This window comes from Excalfactoria chinensis, chromosome 5, assembly GCF_039878825.1.
Source record: "Excalfactoria chinensis isolate bCotChi1 chromosome 5, bCotChi1.hap2, whole genome shotgun sequence".
Classification (NCBI taxonomy): domain Eukaryota; kingdom Metazoa; phylum Chordata; class Aves; order Galliformes; family Phasianidae; genus Excalfactoria; species Excalfactoria chinensis.
Window position 1 is genome coordinate 54,817,513 of NC_092829.1, and position 23,583 is coordinate 54,841,095.

The following is a 23,583-nucleotide window of genomic DNA, read 5'->3' on the forward strand; positions in this document are numbered from 1 at the left end:
GGCTCTGTCTAGGCTGGGGTCCTGCCCCTCGTTCTCTGCGTGTAAAACAGAGATTAATCATTATCCTCCCGGCCTCCATTTGGCTCCGGGCTGCCTGAGCCCTGGCTTGCTGCTGTGATTGCTGAGCAGTTGCCAAAATGCACGTGAGGAGGCTGGAGAGTCCCCAACTGCCCTCTTCCCCGTGGGAACCCGTGGGGTTAAACAGGTCCCATCCCACACTTAGGAGGCTCCGGGCTACCTAAAGAGGGGAGAATGGCATGGGACCCCACGCTGGGTTCTTTCCCTTCCCTGTGCAACTCCTCTTTTTGCTCCAAAAGCTGCATGTGCACGTGAGCACCCTGGCCCCATGTTAGCACAAGTTGTTTTTTTTCCCCTATATTCTTCCTGTCCTGCAGCAGCTACGAGGTGAGCAGCATCCTAAAGGCAAGAGCGAGTTTCCAGCAGCCCTGAGCTGCTGGGCAAGCCTTAGGTGCGGGGAGGGGGGGGGGGAATCTGATCCACCTGGAGCAGGCTGTGGTGTTTGGGATGGGGAAAGCAAATCGACCCTCCACAGGCACCTTTCCTTTGCTGGAGGGCTCGGGAGGAAGGCTTAGCCCTCCTCTCTCCCTAAAAGCAAAGCCGGGATGGCAGGTGCCACTCTCTCTACTTCCCTGCAGGCAGCGTTTGGTGATGCTGTGGGGTGATGCTGCAGGGGAAGCTTGGGGCTGCAGGCAGGGGGTCACCCCGTTGCTCTGCTGCAGGGATTGCCCTTTGCTCCGTGCCATCAATCATTTACCTGCCCTTCACCTTCGCTTCAGCCCCCAGCCGGGCGCAGGGAGGTTCGGGCTGGAGGGGTTTCAGCCCCCACGGAGCCCCTCGCCGCGCCCTTCCCCACTGCACTTTGGCTCCTCTATCTGCTGCGTGCTCCTCTTTGGTGGGTCCCCGTGCAGGGCTGGGAAGGCAGCCCAGTGCCGCCAGGAGGAGGAGGAGGAGGGGTGGGGAGAGGCCAGCCCGGAGCTTTGCCAGATGTGGGAAAGGAGAAAGCGGGGGGGACTCTGAGCTCCGTTCTCCCCCCCTCCAAGGAGCGGGGACCCCTTCCCTCGGGGAGGAGGAGGAGAAGGTCGGTGGCGCCGAGTCCGAAGGGCGGCGAGGGCGCGAGGCGAGGCTCGAGCATCACCACGCGCGTTCCCCCCGCGCAGGGGCAGAGGAGGATCGGGGCCCCCCGGCGCGCCCCGCTCTGCCTCCCTCCACCCCCCGCATTGTTCCCGGCCCGGCGGGCGGGAGGAGGAGCAGGGCCAAGGGCCAGCATGCGGTAGGCGCCCCGTGCTGCGAGGCAGGCGGGAAGGCAGCGCTGGGAGCGTGCCGCCGGAGTCGCTGGCATGTTGGTCGTGCTGCTCGTCCGGGCTGCCTGTGTGTCCCTGCTCCTCCCGGGCGGGCAGGCCAGGGTGTACTCCGGGAGGAAGAAGCCGGTCAGCTTTGCCGTGGAGAGGTAGCCTGCCCCCCTTTTCCTTATCTCTATCCCAGCCGCACCTGGGGATGGGGGCGTGCGGTGCCGTGCCCACGTGCGCCCCATCCACCGCCGTGACCCTCGTGGGCCGCCGCTCCCCACGTCTCCGTCCTGCCCAGAGATGCGTCTCCACTCACCCTCCCCCCCACCCCCCGTCCCACCACGTCCCCCAGTCATCCCCGTGCCCGTCGTACCCCGAGCCCCCCACCCCTTCCTCAGATCCGCGTTGCGGTACCGTCGGCACTCCCGCTCCCTCCCGTCCCCAACCCCCGTCCCCATCGCCTCCTCGCGTCCGGCGAGGGCGCACCGTGACCTCCTCCTTCACCCCTCGCTCCCAGGCGCCACGTGGGGCCCCACATCTGCTTCTCGGCTTTCGGCAGCGGATGTTGCCCCGGCTGGATGCTGGCTCCGGGCAGCGGGCAGTGCATCCTGCGTGAGTACGGGCGCCGGGGATGGCACCGGGTTGGGGTCCCCGCGCCCTCACGTTCCCGCGCCCCGCAGCGCTCTGCTCCTTTGGCTGCGGCAGCGGCTTCTGCATTGCGCCCAACCTCTGCTCGTGCCCCGACGGAGAGCGGGGCGTCACCTGCCCAGGTAGGGCCCCATCCCCTCCGACGCGCCGTGGGGCCGGGGGCGCACGGTTTGGCTTCTGGGGTGCCCCCGGTGCCCCGCAGAGCCGCTCTTTGCCTTCCAGAGCCGCTGGGGAACTGCGGGGAGTACGGCTGCGACCTCTCCTGTAACCACGGTGGGTGCCAGGAGGTGGCCCGCGTCTGTCCCCTCGGCTTCTCCATGGTGGAGACGGACACCGGCGTCCGCTGCGATGGTGAGCTGCGGGGAGCGCGGCGTGGCCGCAGGGGGGGGGGGGGGGGGGTGGTTCCCGGCGCTCCCCGGCCCCCGGCTTCATCCTCTCTCGCCCACAGACATCAACGAGTGCCTGAGCGCTGCCTGCGAGGGGCTGTGCGTCAACACCGAGGGTGGCTTCGTCTGCGAGTGCGGCCCCGGCATGCAGCTCGCTGCCAACCGCCACAGCTGCCAGGGTGCGCGGGGCCAGGGGCTGGGGGGAGGCCGCTCAGCCGGGGCGCTGAGCCTCAGCCTCTGCCTGGCAGATACCGACGAGTGCCTGGCCACGCCGTGCCAGCACCGCTGCAAGAACAGCGTGGGCAGCTACCGCTGCTCCTGCCGGCCCGGCTACCACCTCCACGGGAACCGGCACTCCTGCGTGGGTGAGTGCTCCGCGCAGGCTTTGCCGCCCTTCGCCACGTGCTGCATCACGGCAGCTCCCCGTGCGCTGCGCCGTCACCCCTCCCCTCCGTGCTGGCGTCGCCACCCCTCCCCGCGTGGTGGAAACCCGACCCCGCTTTGTGCCCCCGCTGTGCTCAGTGCGCCGTGCTCGGCCACGGGTGACACCGCTGGGGACGCCGACCTGTTCCCCCATCTCCCAGATGTCAATGAGTGCCGGCAGCCAGGTGAGCGCCGTGCCTGCCAGCACGCCTGCCACAACACACCGGGCAGCTTCCTCTGCTCCTGCCGGCCCGGCTACCGGCTCAGCAGGGACAGGGTGTCCTGCGAAGGTAACTGCCCATTCCTCCACGTGGGAGCCCCCAAACTCCCCGTGCTGACGCCTTTCCCCTTCCCTCCCAGGCTTCCCCAAGGCCATCCTGGCACCCTCGCCCATCCTGCAGTCCCTGCAGCACCCCCCCACGCTCGTCCTACTCCCTCCCGGAGCTGGGGGACCCCTCCTTCTCCCCTCTCCTCACCTCCCCGCCGCAGCACCGGGCACATCCATTCCTCCCTCCCCTCACGACGCCATCGAGCCTCCCCCTGGGACTCCCACGTCGGCTCCTCTCTGCTGGCACCGTGGGGCTCCCAAGGAGCCGGGCGCTCGCTGGACAGAGCCGGGGTGCCAGAGCTGCAGCTGCCAGGTGAGCGCTCCACGTACCTGCATCCACACAGCCCCATATCCCTGCATCCCCGTGCCGTGCCTGAGCCGTGCCCACCCCAGCAGGGAGGCCAAGTGCTGTGCGAGGCCACCACCTGCCTCGTACCGTGCTCCCACCCTCTGCCCGCCCCAGCTGGGGGCTGCTGTCCCAGCTGCACAGGTGAGCCCTGGCCCCCCCATTCCCGTGCCCCACTATGGCCCGCTCTGACTCCCGGCTCGCAGGCTGCCTGAACAATGGGGTGGTCCACACTGAGGGAGAAGTCTTCACTCCGTCAGATGGGAACTGCACCATCTGCGTGTGCCTGGTGAGTGCTGTGCAGTGGGGACAGGGCTGGGGGCAGCCCCCCCCGGGCCTGTCCCAGGTGCTCGTTGATGGGACACAGCGGGCTGCAGGATCCAAACGATGCACTGCCCCGTGCTGGGGCTGACAACCAAGTGCTCATCCCGTGAGTGCCCCACGTTCCTCTCTGTAGGCCGGCAATATCTCATGCATCTCCCCCGAGTGCCCTCCAGGCTCCTGCCCCAGCACCTCACCCCCCAACTGCTGCTCCTGTCAGCCAGGTGGGGTCCTGCCAGAGGAGATCGAGTGGCTGTGATACACACGTGGGGTCCTGGGGGGTCTCAGCTCTCCATCTCAGCCCTCACTGCCTCCCTCTTGCCCAGCAAAATGCAGCTTCCGTGGCCAGACCTACGCACACGGAGCCCGCTTCAGCTTGGATGGGGATGAGTGCACCACCTGCGTCTGCCGGGTGGGTGCGGGGCGCTGCTCGTGGTCCCATGGGTGGCACAGAGCTGCTGGGTGATGCTCCCTTCTCCCCACAGAGCGGAGAGGTGGAGTGCTCCTTTACCCCGTGCCCAGTGCTGGACTGTCCCCAGCACCAGCGGCAGCTGCGCCCTGGGCAGTGCTGCTTCAGCTGCAAAGACCCCCCACGCCCCTCGGGTGAGCTGGGCTGTGAGGCACTGGGTAGGGGAAGGGGGTCAGGGATGCATTGCCACAAGGTTCAGGTGGTGTTTGTGTACCCACATGTGGCAGAGTGTGCCGGGATGAGGTGCCCCTCTCCCCAGCCATGTCCCTGTCCCCACCAGGCTGCTTCGTGGATGACAATGGGGTAGAGTTTCCCATTGGACAGATCTGGTCTCCAGGTGATCCCTGTGAGTTATGCATCTGCCAGGTGAATGAGAACCTACTCTGCTTCACTCCTCCCACCTGTCCCCATCCCTGTCTCCTCCCCCATCCCATCCACGTCTCCATTCCCTGTCCTCATGCTTGGCCTTCATCTCTGGGATTGTCTCAGGGAAGGATGGGGAGTTGCAGAGCTTGGTCTCTCTCCAGCTGCCTCCTGACCCGGCCACACTTCAGCCTCTGTCTTTCTGCCATCTCTGACTTCATGGGCTTTCCATTTCCTCCATATTGTGTCTAACCCCCCCCCTCCCACTTAGGGTTCAACCTGCTGGGTGTGGGCCCAAGGTCTCTGTCACTTGTTTCCCCTCACAGGCTGATGGCTCAGTGAGCTGCAAGAGAACAGATTGCGTGGAGACTTGTCCCTACCCCATCCACATCCCGGGGCAGTGCTGCCCTGACTGCTCAGCAGGTGATGGGGACAGCAGAGGGCAGGGTGATAGCACAGGGCTCCAGGCACTGCAACCCTACACTCAACCGATAGGCTGCACCTACATGGGGCGAATCTTCTACAACAATGAGACCTTCCCATCACTCCTGGACCCCTGCCTCAGCTGCATCTGCCTGGTGAGGCATGTGGGCTTTGGAATGGGGGCATTTGGGCACCTCTGACCCTCTAATGCCCAACCCTCACCTCTCCCCAGCTGGGCTCGGTGGCCTGCTCGCCCATGGACTGTGCCATCTTCTGCACCTACCCCTTCCACCCCGAGGGAGAGTGCTGCCCTGTCTGTAAAGGTGAAAGCTGGGGGCAGGGGGACTTGGGGACACAGGGATGTGGGGACACAGGGACGGCAGGACAGAGAGATGTGGGGACATGAGAACACAGGGACGTGAGTACATGGGAGTGTGGGGATGCGGGGACATGGGGCCGTGAGGACATGGGGACACAGGAATGCATCCCCACCCCTGCTCTGAGCACTGTCCATCTAGACTGCAACTACGAGGGCAGGAAAGTGGTGAATGGGCAAAGCTTCAGCCCCGAGGGCCGGCCCTGCACCCTCTGTACCTGCCAGGTGAGCTCGTGCCTCCTTCCTCCTTGCACTGCTCATCCTCCACATCTTCCTCATCGCCCTCTTCCTCTCATGCCAAAGCTCGGGGAGGTGAGCTGTGAGGAGAGGCCATGCTCCCGGTCCTGCACTGAGCCCACTGCTTGCTGCCCGCCTTGCCAAGGTACCACCTCTATATGTGGGTGCCCCAGAGTGACTTTTGTCCCCAGTGTGGAATGCAGGAATTTTAGAGGGGGATGAAGGTAACTGTGGGCATCTCTCTCTCTCTGCAGCAGACGGCCAGCCGCAGAGCAGGGACACATCTCCATCCCCATCCCCAACCCCACAGCCATCATCCCTATCCTCATCGCCATCACCATCTCCATCCCCCTCCTTGTCCCCATCGCCATCCCATGAGGGCACACCCCAGTCCCCCCGCCACCGCCTGGCCCAGGTCCTGCTCCACACCACCCCCCTCAGCCCCTCTCTTGGGGGGGAACCCCCTCCCAACACCCCCAGCCCCCCATCAGGCCACCCTGACAAGACTGCAGGATCCCCAGCCCTCAGCAGGATCCCCAGCTCGAGGCAGGACGCTCAGGAACATCCTGAGGACGTGGACATGGACACATAGAACCACCCACACCTGGAGGAGGAGGAGGAAGAGGAAGGCTGCTGGATTAGTGGGTCTGGCCGGCCAGGCACAGCTGGAGAAGGGGCACAGAGGTGCACAGTTGGATGCGCCAAGCAACCAGGTGGTGACACATCCTTGAGCAGTGGGCATGGGGACCCCCAGCCCTTCACCACCCCATTGTGCCAGAGGCTGTGGGGCTGGGGTGCCAGTGCCCTTCCACCCACCCAATAAAGTTACCCCAGTATTTATGCTCCAGGCTCCTCCTTGTGCCCATCCAACCCAGCCCCGCTTGGGTATGGGGACGCGAGGAACTCTGCAGCTCTTGGGGATCTTATTGCTCGCTGCAACTAACTCCCTCGAGGGAGGTAATTAGCAATAGGACGAGAGGTGATGGCCTCAAGTTGTGCCAGGGGAGGGGTGAAAGTGGTGCTGCATTGGCACAGGATGCCCGGGGGGGTTGTGGAATTACCATCCCTGGAGGTGTTTGAGATGTAGCACCGAGGGACGTGGTCAGTCGGAGCAGTGGGGATGGGTCAACAGTTCAATTGGATGGTCTTAAAGGTCTTTTCCAACCTTTATGGTTGTATGATGGTGTTATTACGGCGTGCTTTAGGCAGCAGGTGCCAGACCCACCATGCTGTTGGCTCTGTCGAAAACGCTGTAATAGCGACGCAGGAAGATGTGGCCAAGGATCCAGAGCTCATCGGCAGCCGTGGGCAGGGCGTAGGCTTCAAAGCCACTCATGCAGGAGCCGTCCTCCATCTGGAGGGGACGGGGATGCAGTAAGAGGTGGGCAGCCCATGGGCGTGGAGTGCTGGGGCTTGGGGCTCACCTGGAGGATGTAGGACTGAGGTGGCAGTGGGAACTGTGTGCCAGCGATGATGAAGATGATGTCGGGCAGAATGGAGCTGCATCTCACTGTGTGCTGTCAGGGAGGGGACAGCCCGGCCTCAGCCTCAGCAGGAAGGACATCGTCCTGTCCCTGCCTTCTTCCCTGCGTGCTCACCAGACCACTGGGGCTGCGTGTGGCTCCCATCTTGTAGTGGATGTGGCGGATGCTGATGCCAGGGCCTGCCAGCATCGAGGTGCCGCTGTCCAGAATGGCCTGGCAGCCATGGATGCAGGCGATGGGGAGGCCATGCATGGTGATTCTGGGGGCACAGCATCGCCCTTAGGCAGGCTGTCCTGGTGACAAGTCCCCCTACCCATGCCACGTCCCGGCGCTACCTGTCCACCTTGATTTGCCAGTACGTTTGGGCAGTCAGTGGGATCCAGCTCAGGTTCCCAGTGAAGTGGGAATTGTCGATGCCACCGAAGAGCACAAAGCTGCCATTCCTCTCATCGCTGCTGGGGAGGCAGAAGTGGGGTGCCCATGGGGTGTCAGTGCCCTCCTGGACCAGAATTCCGCTCCCAGGTGGGAGCTGTGCATGCCCTGAAGTCACCCCAACATGAAGTTTCACCACTGGTAATGCTTTGGCCCCAAGCCTGCTGGAGTTTGCATATGTGCTGCTCGTACTTACGGGGCGAGGTAGATGGAGAAAAGGTCCTGAGCCACCAGGCCTTGGCTCATCATGTTGTCAAACAGAGGGGTAGCACCGGAGGAGGCGATGCTGGGGAAGGCCAGCCCCAGGAAACCATCAAAGGGCACGTGGATGAGGAAGGAGCTGGGCTCCCACTGACTTAGCCCAACCATCTGGTTCTGCACCTGGATGCTCCCAACCTGATGGGGAGAGCAGGGAGGCTCGGGCTGCACCACATCTCCCCCCACCCTTTCTGTGCCTGCCGGATGCTCACCATGACTGTGTCGTAGGCCAGCACACCAACCATGCTGCCAGTGCCATACCAGGTGGCCACGCTGGTGGTGGTGCTGCGGTAGGTGGAGGAGCGTGCTGGGTCGAAGCGTCGGTGGCTGGCTGCAGCAGGGGGGGAGGAAGAGCTGAGCAGGGCAGGAGGGCTGCAGCCCCCCCAGCATCCCGATGCTCAGTGACACTCACCACAAGCCGGGCTGTTGCAGTACACCGAGGGCACCCACATGTTGGCCGATCCGGTGTCAAAGATGACAGAGAACTGCTGGGGTGGCGTGCCAATGGAGATGGTGCCCACATAGCTCAGCTGCCAACACAGGGTGTTTTGGAGGCTTCCGCTGCCCCCTGCCCAACCCCCCAGGGTCCCCCAGTCACTGGGGACCCTGCAGTGCCCCCCACACTCACATCCATGTAGTTTTCCAAGAGCTCCTTGCTGGTGGTACGGCGATGCTTGACTGCCAGGGAGGGGGCTTGCTGCAGCAGGAGCTTCCCCAACACCCTGCTGTCCTGCAGCACTCTCTGCTTTGTTTTCCTCTGCTGCAAGGTGACCCTGTAGAAGAGGCTGCAGCTGAGCACGGGGACAACCACAGGGCTTGGGTCCCACCGTGACCACCAGCGTTCCCTACTTTGTCATCAGGGCGTGGGTGGCTACTGCCAGCCCCATCAGCCACAGCCACCTCATGGCACAGGGATGCAGTGCTGCACCGTGGGGTGCCTGCCCTTAAATCACAGCGCACAGAGGCACTCCCGGATGAGGCGTGCCGGCACCCTGATAAGCCAAACCCTTTCATCCCACTTGGGGACACTTGTTGGCCGCCTGCTGCCTTGGCACTGAGCCCCTGGCACCAATCAGCTTCCTGCTGTCATGCCACTGCCCTTCTGGCACTTACAGGCCACCTGCTGCCTTGCTTCGAAGTGCAGGGTGTTTGCACAGCTGGGTGAACCAGAGGGAGCCAGGGCATGTGATGGCACCCAGGTGGCAGCGAGCAGCATCACCAGCACCACCCCTTGACGAATTGCATCCTTGGAATGAATCTTTCGGTTGTCCCTTCCGTGCACAGGACACATGTGTGGCTGGGGATGGGCCAGCTGGGAGCTGCCAGGGGCTCAGCACTGGTGCTGCCAACAGGAGCCACCGAGCCACGTGCCAGGAACAAACACAGCACAGGTGAGCCCTGCCAGCATGGTGATGGCTTGGCCCTGGGCCCTAGATGCTTGTGGCTGGCAAGCATCATGGTGGGGGGAAACAAAAGGCCCCACCATCAGGAGGGGCTCAGCCCAACATCATCAGCACCATGGAGATGCTGCAGCCTGACCCGACCCTTCCCAGAGAAACTCAACACATTAATGCATTTCCAAGGCTTTATTGTGCTCAGCGACAGCGGCAGTGGGGGCCAGGAGAGTGGGGTCTGGCCCAGCCAGGGGCTGAAGGTGCTCAGGACAGAGGGGAGAACCCCACCTTGTTGTTGCCCCTGTCGAAGATCACATAGTACTTGCGGATGAAGACGTCGCCAAGGATCCACTGCTCACCCAACTCGGTGGGGGTGCCCATGTTTTCGAAGCCAAGGCTGCAGGATCCTTCCTCCTGTGGGCAAAGATGAAGACCATCACCAGCTGCCCAGCACACCCAGAGGAGTCCATCCTCATCCCTATCTCCATCTCCACCCCATCTCCACCCTCACTTTCATCTCCGTCCCACCCTCGTCCCCAACTCCGTCCCATCCCCATCCCTTTCCCCGTGCCCATCACCACCCCCCTGGGTGCTCACGTTCAGCACGTAGTCGCTGGCTGGCAGGGTGAAGGCATGGCCGTTGATGTGGAAGGTGACGTCAGGCAGTTTGCTGATGTCATTGCAGTTGATCTGTGGGGGACGTGGGGTCAGTGGCCCTTCTGGAACCACGTGTCCCATGGCAGGACCTTGGCCTTCAGGGAGGATCCTGAGTCCTGTGGGTCCCCAGGGCCTCCCGCCTCACCTCGCCATCAGAGCTGACACCCAGGTCACGGATGACGCGATTGTAGGCGCCTTGGGGCATGACTAGCAGTGAGGTGCCAGTATCCACAATGGCCTGGCAGGTGAAGAAGCAGGCGACGTACTTCCCACCAACGGTGACCCTGCATGGAGCCCGGAGGTGAGCTATGGGATGTCAACACCCTCAACTCTGTCCCATCACCACCAACAATACCTGTCCATGGTGATCTGCCAGTAGGTTTCAGCAGAGAGCGGGACCCAGTAGATGCCTCCGGTGGTGTATTCTGGGTCAATGCCGCCAAAGAGGACAAAGCTGCCTGATTTCCCATCCCTGTAGGAGCAGCCATTATGTACAGTGGTCCCATGGCCCAGGATCCCCACAGCACTGAGAGGACATAGTGCTGAAGCCTCTGCAGGGACCTCAAGGAGAGAATATTCTCCATGGGACCTACTTGCTCAGGTAGACGGAGAAGAGGTCCTGGGCCACCAGGTCCTGGTTCATCATGTTGTCGAAGACAGGGGTGGCCCCAGAGGAGGAGATGCTGGGGAAGGCCAGGCCCAGGATGCCGTCAAAGTTGCAGTAGTAGAAGAACGAGCCAGGCTCAGTCTCAGACAGCCCAAAGATCTGATTTTTGACATCGATGTTCGAGACCTGGTAGGAGAGATGGGGAGAGTAGGATGGGCTGGGTTGTGGCGTGCGGCATCCCCGTGTCCCCATGCCCCGTGATCCAGGCAGCTGGATCGCTGCTGCCTTACAGCCACAGTGTCATAGCCCAGGATGCCACTCATGCTGCCGGTGCCGTAGGCGATGTAGACGGTTTCATTGGTGCTCACGTAGGTGGAAGACTTGGAGGGGTTGAAGAGATGGTGGTTGCCTGCAGGTATGAGAGAGAGACGGTCACAGCAAGGTGACAGCATGTGTCAAAAGGAGACATTATCCCCCAGCCCTTGGGGACAGGGATACTCACTGCAGGCCGAGCTTTTGCAGTAGATAGAGGGCACCCACAGGTTGGAGGAGCCAGTGTCAAAGATGACAGTGAAGTCCTGCTGCGGTGTGCCGATGGAGATGGTGCCGTAGTATGAAGCCTGTGGAAGGAGAGGAGGGGGATAGGAAGGTGATGAGAGAGGTGGTGAGGGGCTGGTGACCCTCAGCTTGTGGCTGCCCCCTGCTCACATCCATGTAGTTCGTCATGGGCTCATAGGATTCAGTGGCAGTAAGGACAGGGTTGTATTTGGAGGCTGGGTTGTAGGGATGCTTCTTCAGGAAATCCTCCAGCAAGCCATGCTCCTTCAGCTGCTTCCGCAGGGACTTCCCCTTTTGCAGCGGGACCCTGAGGTGTGGGAGAGATTAGGCTCAGGGCAAGGATGGGGATCAGGGCATGTAAGTTTTGGGGGCGCCCATCCCGTGCCTCCGCCGTGGCTATGGCTGGGCACTGCGAGCTGTCCCCTGTACTTGATGGGCCCCATCACATTCCCACCACCACACCGCTCACCTGTGGATGCTGCATTGGGCCAGGGCCACCAGGCCGAGGAGCAGGAGCAGCTTCATCGTGGCTCTTCGTGGCAAGTTGCTGATGCCAACGGTGAAGTGCCGAATGTGCTGGGTGCCTCAGTTGAGCTCCTTATATACAGCCCCATGGTTGTTTGGCCAGCAGCCCCGATAAGAAAGGCAAACGGCCAGGTGGGAGTTATCGCAATGTCCGCAGAGGACACCAGGGGAATGTCAAGCTGATGGCTTGCCATCTCCTCCACTGGGGCATGGATGCTTAGGCAAGGCTCAGGCTCTGGGAGAAACACATCCCAGCATCCTGCAGTGCCACAGGGAGGTCCTGGCAGATGCTGGGCTGACTGGGGTTGTGGAGGATGAAACTGGGACCAATTAGGGGATGAAAGTGGGACCCACTGGGGATGCTGCTGGCCAGAACAACACAGAGGTCACCCACACGTGGTTGCGTCAGAGGTGCTCAGCTCTGGTTTGGGCATTGTGGTGCCACGTGCGTGAGCCGGCACGGTCACCTTGTCCTGTGCACAGGGCAGCGGAGGAAAACAGAGGGAGCCTGCAGCAGTGAGCACCAGCCTCAGCCCCACTTCTTGCAAGGAGAGATGGGAAGATGGATGCTAACCTCACCAGGGAGAGGAAGGGAGAGCGGCCTGGTACGGTCCAGCAGGTGATGATAAGGGCAGAAGGGTTGAGATGCCCGATATCCATGAGGCAGGGGACAACAGCATGCCCACATGGCAGTCTTTCTGCTGGGAAAAGAAGTTTGGGGCAAATGCTCTTATTGCACTTAAAATATAAACTGGGGAAAGCCTCGTGATTGGGACTGGCGATGTGAAACTATGGTACTCTGTAACTTGGCCACCCTTGTGGGCACCTATTTTAACAAGCAAAGCTCCAGGGCAGCAACAAGTGGCCTCAAAGATGAAAAGTAGCTCCGCGATCAGGTTTTGCTGTATCACAGACGTATATTCTGCATGTATGTTCTGATAGATATGCCTCTGGGTGAGAAGGCTGATTCTCAATGCTTCTCAGTCATAGAGACACAGAATGGTTGGTTGGGATGGGACCTCAAAGATCATCCAGTTTCAACCCCCTGCTGAGGGTACAGTTGCCCATCATGGGATAGGCACTCTGACAGCATCTGTCAACAAAATGAACCAGGGGCGAACCCATGGGAGGACCCCCTGAGCTGCCTCGGTCATCAGAGGGCAGCGAGGCCCTGGCACAGGATGCACAGAGAAGCTGTGGATGCCCCATTCCCAGAGGTGCCCAACACTGGGCTGGATGGGGCCCTGGGCAACTTGGTCTGGTGGTGGGAAACCAGCCCACAGCAGCGAGTAAGACTGGGACGGCTTTAAGGTCTCTTCCAACTCAGCCATCATATAATTCTATGATCAACAAGGGCAGGCAGGTGGTCGAGCAGCTCTAAGATTGGCCAAAAGCAGATTTTCCTCTTTTCCTTTTTCTCTGCTGGGACTTCCCGCACATGAGCAGGCCTGCAGACATCAACAACCACACTCACACCCACGATGTCCCCCCAGGGGCAGGTGAAGGTCAAAGAAGGGCTAAGAGCCTGAAGACAACTCATTGGCAAGGAACAGGACCGGCCTGGTGGCCAACACAGAGAGGGGAGGCCCTGCTGCCTGTTTGCTCACACGTCAGGCTTCTGCATGTGCCTGGCAAGCCTGATAAGAAATGCAAGTTTTTTCCACTGAGAGGCCTAAAGGAAGTTTCCAAGGGCTAATGATTTCATAATCAGATCTCCTTCCCGATGGGAAGCGGGCTGTGCAGGGGTAGGACCACCTGAAAACGGAGCGTTTCTGGTCATTGCAATGAACAGTGGAGGGGGGGGGGAGAAATGGAACACGGGGACCTCACTTCACAGTCGTGGATCAACAGAGCTGGGCAGTGTCTGGGAGATGTGCCTGCTCTGGGTGGGCCTTTGGGCAGCTACTGTCTTCAAGCCAGGAAAGACACGACCAAGAAATGTAAGGTGTCATCAGTGCTGGGAAAGCAGGGTAAAATATGCCTTTCTTTTGGACACACAGCAAGGTTAGGTGACTTGGATTTGACTGGCAAATAGCTCTGGCTGGTGCACAAAAAGTCTGGGTGGGAATGGTACGAGATTGGGCACCAACAGTGATGTTGCATTGAGCTATCGTACGGCTCATCCCAAGGGCCAAATAGGACTGCAAGTGGACTTTCACACTTGATGTGGTGAGGAACTTTGCTGATGAAGCTTGGAAACAGCCCTATCAAACTGAGCTGCTGCTAGGCAGAACTATCCTTGAGGAAAAGATAACCATTCCTAGGGCTCTACCTGTGCCAGCTCAAAAGGCTCAGCCTGAGAAAAATCACCTTCCTGAGGTGATTTTTATCCTGGTAACAGCAGATCAAGGAAGCAAACCTGTTTTCTTCTCCCTGTAACATTTTTCCTGACCCTTCCATAAGGGCAGACTGAGCGGAAAGGAGTCTGCTTTGACATTCCTGAGGTGTCAAATTCCTCACACTTGATACAGTTTGTTGATTAATATCAATAAACGAAGAGAGACGTTGGCTCCATGCTGGGCAGGACCTCTGGGTGGTGAGGTCAGCTCTTCCCATCTGCTGCAGGAGACCCAGCCTGTGATGGAGGCCACCAGCAGTCTTGGTCTGTGGCTGAACCACAGGGTTTACGAAGCCCTCTGGTTACATGAGAGCAGGTACAGGAAGGGAGCTGGCTGGGCTGCAGCTCCCTTCTGAACTACATCTGCAACGTGGTGCTGAGAAAGTTGAGTGACTGTTCGGCTCAAAGGGACGTTAAACCAAAACCACAAGTGAACATGGCTGGCCAAAAAAAAAAACAACAAACCAGAGGTGAAACGTGAGACAGAATCAGGGCTGCTGAGCTGGATTCTGTGTGAGATTTCTTTAACCCCGCACTGATTTTGTGCTGCTTTGCTCCAGCTTTGCACTGCCACCTCCCACTTCAGCGCCCAAGGAGCTGTGAACATCAGATCCACTCATCAAGTCTTCCCTCGGTGCTGTCATCCACATACAGTATTGCTTATCCCGTACTCAGCCCTTACAGTCTGACAGATGGTGAGCTGGATGTGCCCTTCCACGTTCCTGAAGGCTGATCTTCACGCTATCGTCCTCACGCTATCGATCCTCCTTGAAAATCCATCTCCCTTTGGGATACCACGTCCCTTTCTTGCAATAACACTGGGTTCTGCCAAGGTTATCGTCCCTGCTATGCGCCGACTGGACCACTGGGTACTGAACCAGATCTGTATGACTCATGTTTGTCATACAGAAGCCAACAGGGCCTCACGTGGCACGCAGGAACCAGAGGTGCCTTTCTGGAGCCATGTGCTTGGATGGCAGCACCTCTGAAATACTGCCATGACCTTGCTGTGGTCCCCTTTCTGTTCCACTCTTCTCGGTGGCTGTCGGCGCAGGGCTTTCAACTCAAAGATGAGCCATTCGGGTCGGTTATGAGGAGGAAATCGGGTACTCGGAGATTGTTGAGGTTCTGACGGAGGGGAGCTGTGGGTTCCCCATCCCTGGAGGTGCTCGCTCAAAGCCAGGCTGGATGGAGCAACCAGCCCACAAGAGACCGGGGGAGCTCTGAGGTCCCTCCCATCCCACCATTCTGTGCTGCTGGGATCCTTCAGGACCCTCCCAGCCACTGCATGGAGCCGTGGTTCCACGAGAGGTGGAGGGCAGCGCTGTGCAGACCACGAGCAGCCAGCAGGTGTTTGCCTGCTGCTCCCGTAGTCGTGTTTGCTGCAGGGCAGGCTATTCACCAGGGACTTGCTTTTCTTTCACGTCTTGCAGGGCTCGCTGGGCTTACAGCCGTAAGCGGCCGTACAGCGGCCAGAGGAGCTCCCTGCACGGATCCCCTGCGCCGTGGCCGCGACAACCAGGCCCCGCTTCAGCTCCAGCCGCGAACGCAGCCGACGATGAGCCCGGGCCACAAGATGGCGGCGGCGGCGCGCACCCCTCTCCGCCAGGGGGCGCCACGTCTCCCGGCGCGCGGCGGCAGCGCTCATTTCCGGTGCGGCGCCGGAAGTTGGTGGCGGCGGGGCCCGGCGGCCCGAAGCCGGGCGGAGCGAGGCCTGGCCTCACGGCCGCCGGTGTTCGCGGCCTTTCGGTGCCGCCGCGGGTAGCGTGGCTCCGCGCTGAGCCCCGAGCGGGGACGGAGCTGGGGAGGAGCGGGCCGACGGGAGGCGAGCCGAGACGGGAGCGCCCGGTGCGAGCGAGCGGGCCTTCCGGGTGCAGCGTGAGTAAGAAGTGAAGCGGTTTGTACGTCCTGAACGGGGTCGGCGGCCGGTCGCGGTGATCGCCGCCGGCTCGGGGTGATTCAGGGCTGCGGTCACCGAGCCGGGGGGCGCCCAGCAGCCGTGATGTGGCGCTGAGGGACGCGGCCCCGTGGCCGTGGGTTGGGCTGGGTGATCCCAGCAGCGTTTAGCGGCCCTGCCGGCCTTCTGAATGCCTTTCCCCGTTCTAGGAGCCCGTGGCTGCTCTGGGCATGGACAGCCTGAAGAACCGCAGTGTGGAGGAGCTGCAGGCGCTGCAGGAGGATGCTGCGGAGATTGAGCGCCTGGCCCTGGAGTCCAGGGAGGTAAGCGGGGAGGTGGGCAGGTTGAGGGCTGTGCTGGGTGCGTTGCACTGTGCTGACTACATGGCACTGTGCTGACTGCGAGCTCTGCTCCTCAGGTGCAGGAGCTGCAGCTGGAGAGGGAGATGGCGCTGGCTGCCAATCGCAGCCTTGCTGAGCAGAACCTGAAGTTCCAGGTCCCGCTGGAGACGGGACGTTCCGAGCTCTCCAGCAAGTATGAGGAGCTGCAAAAGCTCGCTGAACGCTGTAAGGAGCAGAAGGCAAAGCTGGGTGAGCGACTCCAATCTCGCTTCCTTTCATATTACAGAACTACTGAATGGTTGGATTGGAAGGGACCTCAAAGCCCCCAAGGTCTTTTTCCCCTGTTAAAGCTGCCTTTAAGTACCAGTCATGTGTGGCAGTGGTTAAGGCTGTTTCCTCTACAGAACCTTACACCAACATTTTCCAAGGCAGGAAGGTGCTCTTGGAAATGCACGTGGGGCACAGAAACGTGACAGTGAGGAATGGAGCTCCTCCTGCTTTATGTTTGCCTTGTGTCACAGTGCAAAGCTGTGGAATAGGTGACAAGCTCTGTTAGGCAGGTCAGCGTGCTGACATTCTCTGCTGCTCTTTTCCCCAGAGAAATTTTCAGCCTCAATGCACCCTCAGATGTTGCTGGATCTCCTGCAGGTGGAAAGCCAAAAAATTGAAGAGGAGTCTGAGGTGAGATTAAGGTTTGAAACAATTAACAGTTGAAGTGATTAGCTCTCAGAGGCTCGAAGTTACTCTCCCGAACCTTATCCCTTAAATCAAGGGTTTTCTTTTCATAGCTTGACATTGTTGCTCCAAAAAGCACTGGATTATTCCTTCTTTGCTTCTGTGTGGTGCGGTGGTTCTCTGGGTGGGGAGGTCAATTCCAAGGTGGATTTTGGGAGGCAGCACTGAGGGGATGTCGTGTTGTCTTCTCTTCCAGAAAATGGCTGAGAAGTTCCTGGAGGGTGAGGTAGTCCTGGAGACCTTCCTTGAGCAGTTCTTGGTGATGAGGAAGTTGTCCCACTTGCGCCGGGTCAGGGTGGAAAAGCTGCAGGAGGTGCTGCGGAAGTCAAGAGCACCACAGGAGCCTGTCAGGGACTCACAGCAGCAGCCTCCTTGTGCACCCGTGGACCCACCACAGCCACTGCCTGTCCCATCAGGGGCTCCTTCCTTGCCGCTGCCCTACAGCCCAGCCCCAGCCATGCCTCTTGGCCCCACAGCACATGGAGCTCTCCCACCTGCTCCTTTTGCCGGTGCCCCGCTTGCCACGGGGAACGTCGCTGCCTCTCAGCCCAGCAGTCAGCTCACCTTTCCCTTCCAGCCTCCTCCAGGTGCCACGTACCCACCCTTGCAGGCTGCTGACTCCATACCAGGCTACCCCAAGCCTCCCCCAGGCTCCTCGTCCGCACCAGCCTACTCCTGGTCTCCATCCCAGGGCCCACCGCATCCCCCCTCCTTTCCGTCCACTCCACCATCCAGACCCGGCTACCCACCCTACACACCCCCCATGGCTGGGAGGCCGCAGTGTCCCTATCCCACACAGCCTCCCCTCCCCAGTTTCCCAATCCCCCCTCAGCCTCCGTATCCACCAGGGCCACCCTATGGGTATCACCCCCCATCTGGGAACCCCCCGCGCCCTGCTTGGCCTGGCAACTAAACCAGACATTGTCTTCCGCTTCTCCCTCCTCTTTGTGGACTGAGGAAGAGGAGCAAGCCCAGAGTGTGTCTCTTCATCCCCCTCCACACCAGAGTGTTGCATAGGATGCAGTAGCAGCCACACCTCTTTAGGATCATTGTGAAGTGGTTGCTGGTGGGCTGAAGTGGCTGCTTCCCAACGGGTTCATCCAGGCTCTGCTATAGCACCCCGGCAGCTGGATGTGTGTTATAAATGGGGTGTGCACTGATAGGGCCTGCTGGGAGCCTGATCCCTCTTGTATGCAAGCAAGCAATCCTCTGGGACTGCCTGTCATTTATAACACATGTAGCGTAGGAATTCCCAGCTTCTCCATGGGTATCCCAAAGGCACTGTGGGAGTCGCACTATTTCAGCCACAAAATGTTTGCTGCCTGTGAGGGGCCTTCCCCATAGATGGGTACAGCTGGGCTTGCAGTTGTGTTGTAGCTTGGAGGTGCTGCCAGCATGCCCTGAAGCAGAAGCGCATCCCAGTGCTCCCCTTTCAGGTGGCAAAACCCATCCCCATGCTGCCCAGGAGCCTCTCCATCCCACACAGGCTCTGACTGAGGGCACAAAGGCTCCGAGTGCAGCATGTGGGTGCTTTTACACTGAGAGGGGTCCATGCTGCCTTGGGGTGTGTGTCCAGGTCGCACAGAGGAGCCAGTGCTGCACACTCAGCTGCTCCTGCTGTGCCTGGGGGTGGATTTGGGATTCCCCTTCTCAGGAAACAAGGGCTGCTGGGGAGCCAGGGCTGCTGGTGGGGATGGCGTTTGCATCACTCGGCACTTTTTCCTACCAATACCGCTTCTGTGTCTGTAAGTTATTTATAAAGGGAGATTACTAATGGACTAGAACAAGAGGGGTGCTTTGGGGGGGGGGGGGGGGGGCAATGGGAGCCGTGGTTAATTTCAGTAATAAAATGCTGAATCAGACGTGGAGTCCCAGCAGTGGTGCTTTCAGAAATGGTCTCTATTGATCGTTCCGTGCCGACTTCCTCTCCCTTTTGTCAATGCAGCCTCTCACCCTCCTGCAGAACCATTGTCTTCTAGCATGTCCTTCCTGCTCTCCAGCTCTCATTCTCCCCCGAGGGGCCCATTGCTGCCTCTCTGCACCTTTTCTTGCTCATGCCCTGAGCTGGTGGTGCCTTTTGGCTGGCCGTCGGAGGAGTGGCACGCTAGCGGTAGCGGAAGGTAGAGAACATGGTTACCAGGAATAACGGTTTTATTACCGGTTACATGGATGGCTTCTCGATGCTTCCATCCTTCCTGTGCCACCCATCCGTGCTGTGCTTTTGGCACAGCTCTTGTGCCGCCCTGCGCATGCGCAGCCAACTTTGTGTCTCTGCTCACAGCCCCGGAGTGCACGGTCGCATCGCAGCAGCCTTTGGCCCCATGGTGCAAACTTTCAGATGCACGCAGAGCTCAGAAAGCCTCCGCCTTGCGCTTTCCCAGGCGGGAGGGAGGCCTAGAAGTGAGAAGATGAGCAGGAAGAAGCAAAAGGTCGCTCAGAGGCTGGGGAGCAGCAGCACCCCAAGGCCGTTGTAGGGTCAGAGATGAGCGCGGCAAAGGGTGCGGGTGGGCTCAGCTCCGGCAGAGAGGTTCCCAGGTGAGCCGGGTGGGCTCCAGCACCGTGGGGACGGGGATGTGTGGGCATCCATCTATTCCACCAGCTCTGTGCAGCTGAATTAACCGACCCTGTCAACGGGGCGGCCCTACCTCAACATCTCACAGCCTGCGGGCAGAGTGCAGGTCGTAGTCACTGTCGGAGGAGTTGTCCGGGGCGCTGGAAGCTCGTGCTGCGCCTTCCAGGGCTGTGGATTGAACCGCACACAGCTCCTTGCCCAGTGCCACCAGATGGTGCCCGCATTACAGAGCCCCACGTTCATCCTTCCCCATGGGAACTGAGTGCACGTTCCCGGTGCCCTCACCTGGGTACGCTGACAGGCTCTTCTTGGGGGGCTGAGCATAATCGTTGTCTGCCCCCCGCGCCCTCTGCTCCTCCACTCTTACCCTCGGGGTGACGGTGCTGTTGCGGTGGAAGGAGACTGCAAGGCAGGGTGGCTTTGAAAGAGTGCTCAGTGCCACCAAGCCAGCACTGCGCTGAGGGTTGAATGCAGCTGCAAGAAGCAAGAGCCTCTTACACCCCACGCCAGAACCCCGCTCCCAACTCACCACTCTGGTGCAGCCCTGTGGGGCCGATCCACTGCCGCTGCTTCTTCTTGGAGACTGTGAGGAAGGGTGGAGAAAGGGAGGAGAGGATGAGGTTGGGCCGTGTCCCCTCAGGAGCCCACTGTGGCCCCATCTGCCATGCCCAGTAATCCTCCTGGTAATCCCCCATCTCATGCTGAGCACTTATTTGTGCGCCTAATCCTTGTGCCGCGAGCAGCGTGGGGCCAGTGGGGATGGGGTGGTGATAATGGTGTAGGGAAAGTGGGGATGGAATGGTGGCGCTGGTGTGGGGACAGCAGGGTTGGAGTGGTAGCAACAGCATGGGATCCAGGGGAAGCCACGTGGGGAGCGCATGCGTCACCCTAAAATCTTCAGGGAGATGGGGGGCACGATGGACAGCAAGAGGAGGATGTGGGGACAGGCTGGGGGTCTGGCCACCTACTCCTCTTCATCAGCCTCCTGTAGGCAGGGGGGCCACAGATGAGCAGCAGGACTCCCAGCAGGAGCAGAGCCAGGCAGATGCTGGCCACTGTGCCAGGTGCGGTGCCAGCAGGAGGTGGCTTCGACTTCTGGCCTGGGAGAGGACGGGTGTCACCACACAGGTGGCACTCACAGGGGAGTGGCACGGTGAGGGGTGGGCACGCAGCTGCTTACAGACCACATGGGTGCGAGAGCATCCGTGGACCTCCTTGGGGCTCTCTGGACAGAGGTGGAGGTAATGCTCCTTGCAGACGACCCCACTGACACGGGGGTCCCGCAGCTCGATGCTGAAGGAGAGGTCCCCGCAGCGCAGCTCCCTGCAGAGCTGGAGGCCTCTCTCGACACGGTGAGCCTGCTCATCACATAGCACGTGCCACTGACCCCTCTGGAACACCTCGATGTGCCCCTCGCATGGAGTGAGACCGCCTGCCAGCCTGCGCCCAGCACGTGGCTGGGAACCTGCAAGGAGAGGGCTGGTGGTATGATGGCACAGACATTGTGTCCCAATGGCAAGCACAGCCATGAAAACCCAAACCAAAAGCAATATGTCATCTCATTAAGCCCCCCCCCAAACCCCACAGGACAGCTTCAAAGCCTGAGCAGATGGAGGGGAGGGCCAAGGGCTTGGCAATCCCACAGCACAAGCAGGATGCTGGATACAGCTTCCAGCAACCAAATGTGTGCAGTTTTGTCTTTGTATGTGGATGCCAGGGGCTGCAGCCCATCCTTTGCCCCCATAATACACTCACCTGGGCAGACGAGGAAGGTGGATGCTTTCCCCTGCCCACGGCCAGTCCAGTTGAAGCAGTCGAGCAGCTCAGGGCCGGTGCATGGCACCACTGCCTCCCACCGCACGGGCAGGCGGCTCTGTGGTGACAGAGACACAGGGCCAGCCACTGGGCCACCAATGGGACCCCCAACGGGGATACCGATGGTGTCACCCACAGGGAAACCAATGGGGACACCACTGGGGTTGTTGCAGCCAAGTGCACGGCAGATGCGGGTGGGCAGCTCCGGCCAAACATCCGGGCTGAGTGCCACGGCCCCCCATCGGCCCCGCAGGTGCAGCTCCACAAAGCCTGAGCAGCTGAAGTTGCCATCCACCAACCGCAGCCACGGGGCGCCTGGTGAGGGAGCAGAGACAGTGCAGCCATCACACACAGGGACCCCAGTCCCAAAGCCCACCATGTTCACATTGATGGGGAGCAAAGTCCTTGCCATGCATATCCCATCCTGCCACCCAGCTGAGCATCCCCAGGGCAGCTGCGGGCAGGGGACCCTCACCGGTGGGCTCGGGGCTGGTGGTGGGAGGCACAGGTGGGAGCTCAGTGCTGGTGGGCTCCGGCTCTGAAATGAGAAGAGAGGCATCAGGTGGGGGCACTGGGGGCACAGATGTCCCTAAGGGGGGCCGTGCTTACCACTACAGGTGACGGCGGCGTGCTGGCTGCAATTGGCGGCCACCCAACGGCACCTCTGTGTCCCCTCACACTGCATAGCCCATGCCTGCTTCTCCTCGAGGTCGGGAGGCACGAAGCTCAGCTTGGTAGGAGGGCCGCAGCCCAGCTGGTGGCACACGCTGTCCTGGCTCACACCATTCCAGCACACAGGGCCCCATCCGCTCCACGTGTGCACCTCCAGCAGCCCAGCACAGCGGCAGCCACCGCCTGAGAGCCGCAAGGTGGGCTTTTCTGGAATGGTGAGCATCAGTGGTCAGCATCCCCCAGCTGGCACCGGGCATCCCATGCTGCTGGGGAACCAAACAGATTCCACAACCCCAAAGCTGGAGCCCCAAAGCACACTCACCTGCAGGGTGCAGAGCCGCTCCTCTATTCCTGCAGCTGGCTACAAGAGAGGGGGACAGAGTCAGCCTGCCCCCCACCCCATGGGCGGAATCCCCCAGGAGAAGCACCACGTACTCACCCCACATCCCCACCACGAGCAGCAGACACAGAGTGGGCGGCTGGGCTGCCATGGGACCGTGCTGCCTCCTCCGCCCCGGCACTGGTGTGTGGAGCAGCAGCGCCTCTGTACCCAGCCTGGGGAAGGGAGGCTGGGGGGGGAGGGCAGGCAGCAGCAGCAGGCTGTTTTTCTTCCCTCTGTGGTTTTTGCGTCACATCTTCCTCATCTGAAGTTGCATCCTGGCAGCCACCTCGCCAGAGGCAGAACCAGCAAGAAAGCGGGGGACTGCACCTCATTTTTGACCCCATGCTCACTGCCATCCCATCTACAACCCCACAACATTCCATGTCCTTCCCTATCTCCATCCAATCCTCACTCCACCCTCATCTCCATTTTCATCCCCATCTCATCCCCTTTCTGTCCCCATTTCTGTTCCAGTCCCATCTCCAACCCTACCCCATCCCCATCTCCACTCCTTCCCATCCATCCCATTCCCTCCCCACTAAGGGGTCCCCATCAGCCCCTCACCCCACGGTAGGAGGGAGCCCAAGGAGAAGTGACCATGCCCAGCACTGGCGGCCGTGGGGACCTCCCTTTTTCTTGCAGTCCTCACAGGGCTGCAAGCAGTGCAGAGAAGCCGAGCTGAGCACTGGAGCTGGCACCCGAAGCCGGGTGAACACCACGTGCCTCGTGCCTGAAGCACTGCTACTCTTCTCCCAGTTACAGGCATTCCGGGGACACCGCGTGTCCCTGTGAGGCACGTGGGTGCCGGGGAGGCACTGATCGATTGCACCCTAATTAATTCCCCCAAATCCAGGTCAGGCATGCTAAGGAAGCCGCTCGCCATCGACCTGGTGGCAGTGCTGATGAATGGCGGCTCCACAGGGCCTCCAAGCTCTCCACATGGCAACCCCAAAGCCCTGTACCTGCAGAGATCCCCCGCCCCACAGCCTCACTCTGGCCCCACATCTCCACTCCCAGGGAGTTTCCTGCCTCAGCACTTCCTTGGGTCTGAAGATTGCCTGTGACTGGAGAAGAGCTCTCCACAAGATGCTCAGGGTGGGCAGCGTTGACCCTGCCGGCTGCAGCGGTCCATTGGTGGAACCCAAAACGCTCACCCCATTTCTCACCCAAACCCAACCCAGCGGCTGTGGCTCTCAGCTCACCACCAAACAGTGGGGACGCTGCATTTGGTAAGCCCTCAAACTGGGCCGGATGGCATCGTGCACACATTGCAGCTTGGCCCTGCTGCA

The 23,583-nt window shown here is 60.7% G+C and overlaps 5 protein-coding genes across 7 annotated transcripts; 2 read left to right on the forward strand and 3 right to left on the reverse strand.

Annotated features, from left to right (window-relative positions):
* The first annotated feature begins 1,336 nt into the window (after nt 1-1,336).
* Nucleotides 1,337-6,280, forward strand: VWCE (von Willebrand factor C and EGF domains). The gene is made up of 20 exons (XM_072338023.1): nt 1,337-1,468; nt 1,825-1,919; nt 1,988-2,077; nt 2,178-2,306; nt 2,404-2,520; nt 2,590-2,706; nt 2,926-3,054; nt 3,125-3,405; nt 3,489-3,582; nt 3,645-3,727; nt 3,896-3,983; nt 4,086-4,171; nt 4,245-4,362; nt 4,509-4,594; nt 4,918-5,014; nt 5,087-5,169; nt 5,247-5,337; nt 5,533-5,615; nt 5,694-5,772; nt 5,882-6,280. Exons 1-20 carry the CDS (start codon nt 1,359-1,361, stop codon nt 6,217-6,219), a joined length of 2,394 nt encoding a protein of 797 aa, XP_072194124.1. The 5' UTR covers nt 1,337-1,358; the 3' UTR covers nt 6,220-6,280.
* Nucleotides 6,281-6,828: 548 nt separating this feature from the next.
* LOC140252886 (pepsin A-like) lies at nt 6,829-8,451 on the reverse strand. The gene is made up of 8 exons (XM_072338101.1): nt 8,430-8,451; nt 8,214-8,331; nt 8,014-8,132; nt 7,740-7,939; nt 7,447-7,563; nt 7,226-7,370; nt 7,052-7,144; nt 6,829-6,981 (listed from the first exon to the last, which is right to left on the reverse strand). Exons 1-8 carry the CDS (start codon nt 8,433-8,435, stop codon nt 6,829-6,831), a joined length of 951 nt encoding a protein of 316 aa, XP_072194202.1. The 5' UTR covers nt 8,436-8,451.
* Nucleotides 8,452-9,459: 1,008 nt separating this feature from the next.
* LOC140252880 (pepsin A) lies at nt 9,460-11,542 on the reverse strand. Its single transcript, XM_072338093.1, has 9 exons — nt 11,487-11,542; nt 11,168-11,324; nt 10,962-11,079; nt 10,750-10,868; nt 10,446-10,645; nt 10,208-10,324; nt 9,998-10,136; nt 9,793-9,885; nt 9,460-9,609 (listed from the first exon to the last, which is right to left on the reverse strand). Exons 1-9 carry the CDS (start codon nt 11,540-11,542, stop codon nt 9,460-9,462), a joined length of 1,149 nt encoding a protein of 382 aa, XP_072194194.1.
* A 3,980-nt stretch (nt 11,543-15,522) lies between these two features.
* On the forward strand, nt 15,523-18,714 carry VPS37C (VPS37C subunit of ESCRT-I). Of its 2 annotated transcripts, none has more exons than XM_072338092.1 (5): nt 15,523-15,758; nt 15,987-16,100; nt 16,196-16,367; nt 16,717-16,799; nt 17,050-18,714. In XM_072338092.1, the coding sequence occupies exons 2-5, from the start codon at nt 16,008-16,010 to the stop codon at nt 17,764-17,766; spliced, it is 1,065 nt and encodes a 354-aa protein (XP_072194193.1). In that variant the 5' UTR covers nt 15,523-15,758; nt 15,987-16,007; the 3' UTR covers nt 17,767-18,714. The 2 variants fall into 2 exon arrangements, with proteins under 2 accessions (XP_072194193.1, XP_072194192.1); XM_072338091.1 differs by having other exon boundaries at nt 15,645-15,762.
* A 274-nt stretch (nt 18,715-18,988) lies between these two features.
* On the reverse strand, nt 18,989-22,490 carry CD5 (CD5 molecule). Of its 2 annotated transcripts, XM_072338049.1 has the most exons (11): nt 22,352-22,490; nt 22,235-22,273; nt 21,850-22,119; nt 21,716-21,778; nt 21,181-21,555; nt 20,606-20,890; nt 20,394-20,525; nt 19,955-20,008; nt 19,711-19,827; nt 19,499-19,593; nt 18,989-19,247 (listed from the first exon to the last, which is right to left on the reverse strand). In XM_072338049.1, exons 1-10 carry the CDS (start codon nt 22,401-22,403, stop codon nt 19,508-19,510), a joined length of 1,473 nt encoding a protein of 490 aa, XP_072194150.1. In that variant the 5' UTR covers nt 22,404-22,490; the 3' UTR covers nt 18,989-19,247; nt 19,499-19,507. The 2 variants fall into 2 exon arrangements, 1 of the variants encoding a protein (XP_072194150.1); XR_011903741.1 differs by lacking the exons at nt 18,989-19,247; nt 19,499-19,593 and having other exon boundaries at nt 19,781-19,827; nt 20,610-20,890; nt 22,352-22,461.
* Between the last annotated feature and the right edge of the window lie 1,093 nt (nt 22,491-23,583).

Excerpts from the sequence above, each read along its gene's own strand:
- VWCE (XM_072338023.1), top strand. The coding sequence starts at position 1,359 with ATGTTGGTCGTGCTGCTCGTCCGGGCTGCCTGTGTGTCCCTGCTCCTC. Across the intron at positions 5,015-5,086 it reads CTGCCCTGACTGCTCAGCAG|GCTGCACCTACATGGGGCGA; the intron begins GTGATGGGGACA and ends CTCAACCGATAG. Across the intron at positions 5,170-5,246 it reads GCCTCAGCTGCATCTGCCTG|CTGGGCTCGGTGGCCTGCTC; the intron begins GTGAGGCATGTG and ends ACCTCTCCCCAG.
- LOC140252886 (XM_072338101.1), bottom strand. Across the intron at positions 8,133-8,213 it reads CTGCAACAGCCCGGCTTGTG|CCAGCCACCGACGCTTCGAC; the intron begins GTGAGTGTCACT and ends CCCCTGCTGCAG. Across the intron at positions 6,982-7,051 it reads CTCAGTCCTACATCCTCCAG|ATGGAGGACGGCTCCTGCAT; the intron begins GTGAGCCCCAAG and ends CGTCCCCTCCAG.
- LOC140252880 (XM_072338093.1), bottom strand. The coding sequence starts at position 11,542 with ATGAAGCTGCTCCTGCTCCTCGGCCTGGTGGCCCTGGCCCAATGCAGC. Across the intron at positions 11,325-11,486 it reads GCCCAATGCAGCATCCACAG|GGTCCCGCTGCAAAAGGGGA; the intron begins GTGAGCGGTGTG and ends CCCACACCTCAG. Across the intron at positions 10,646-10,749 it reads TGGGCTATGACACTGTGGCT|GTCTCGAACATCGATGTCAA; the intron begins GTAAGGCAGCAG and ends CTCTCCTACCAG.
- VPS37C (XM_072338092.1), top strand. The coding sequence starts at position 16,008 with ATGGACAGCCTGAAGAACCGCAGTGTGGAGGAGCTGCAGGCGCTGCAG. Across the intron at positions 16,101-16,195 it reads TGGCCCTGGAGTCCAGGGAG|GTGCAGGAGCTGCAGCTGGA; the intron begins GTAAGCGGGGAG and ends TCTGCTCCTCAG. Across the intron at positions 16,368-16,716 it reads GGAGCAGAAGGCAAAGCTGG|AGAAATTTTCAGCCTCAATG; the intron begins GTGAGCGACTCC and ends TCTTTTCCCCAG.
- CD5 (XM_072338049.1), bottom strand. The coding sequence starts at position 22,403 with ATGGCAGCCCAGCCGCCCACTCTGTGTCTGCTGCTCGTGGTGGGGATG. Across the intron at positions 22,120-22,234 it reads AGCGGCTCTGCACCCTGCAG|AAAAGCCCACCTTGCGGCTC; the intron begins GTGAGTGTGCTT and ends TCACCATTCCAG. Across the intron at positions 20,526-20,605 it reads CTCTCGCACCCATGTGGTCT|GCCAGAAGTCGAAGCCACCT; the intron begins GTAAGCAGCTGC and ends GTCCTCTCCCAG.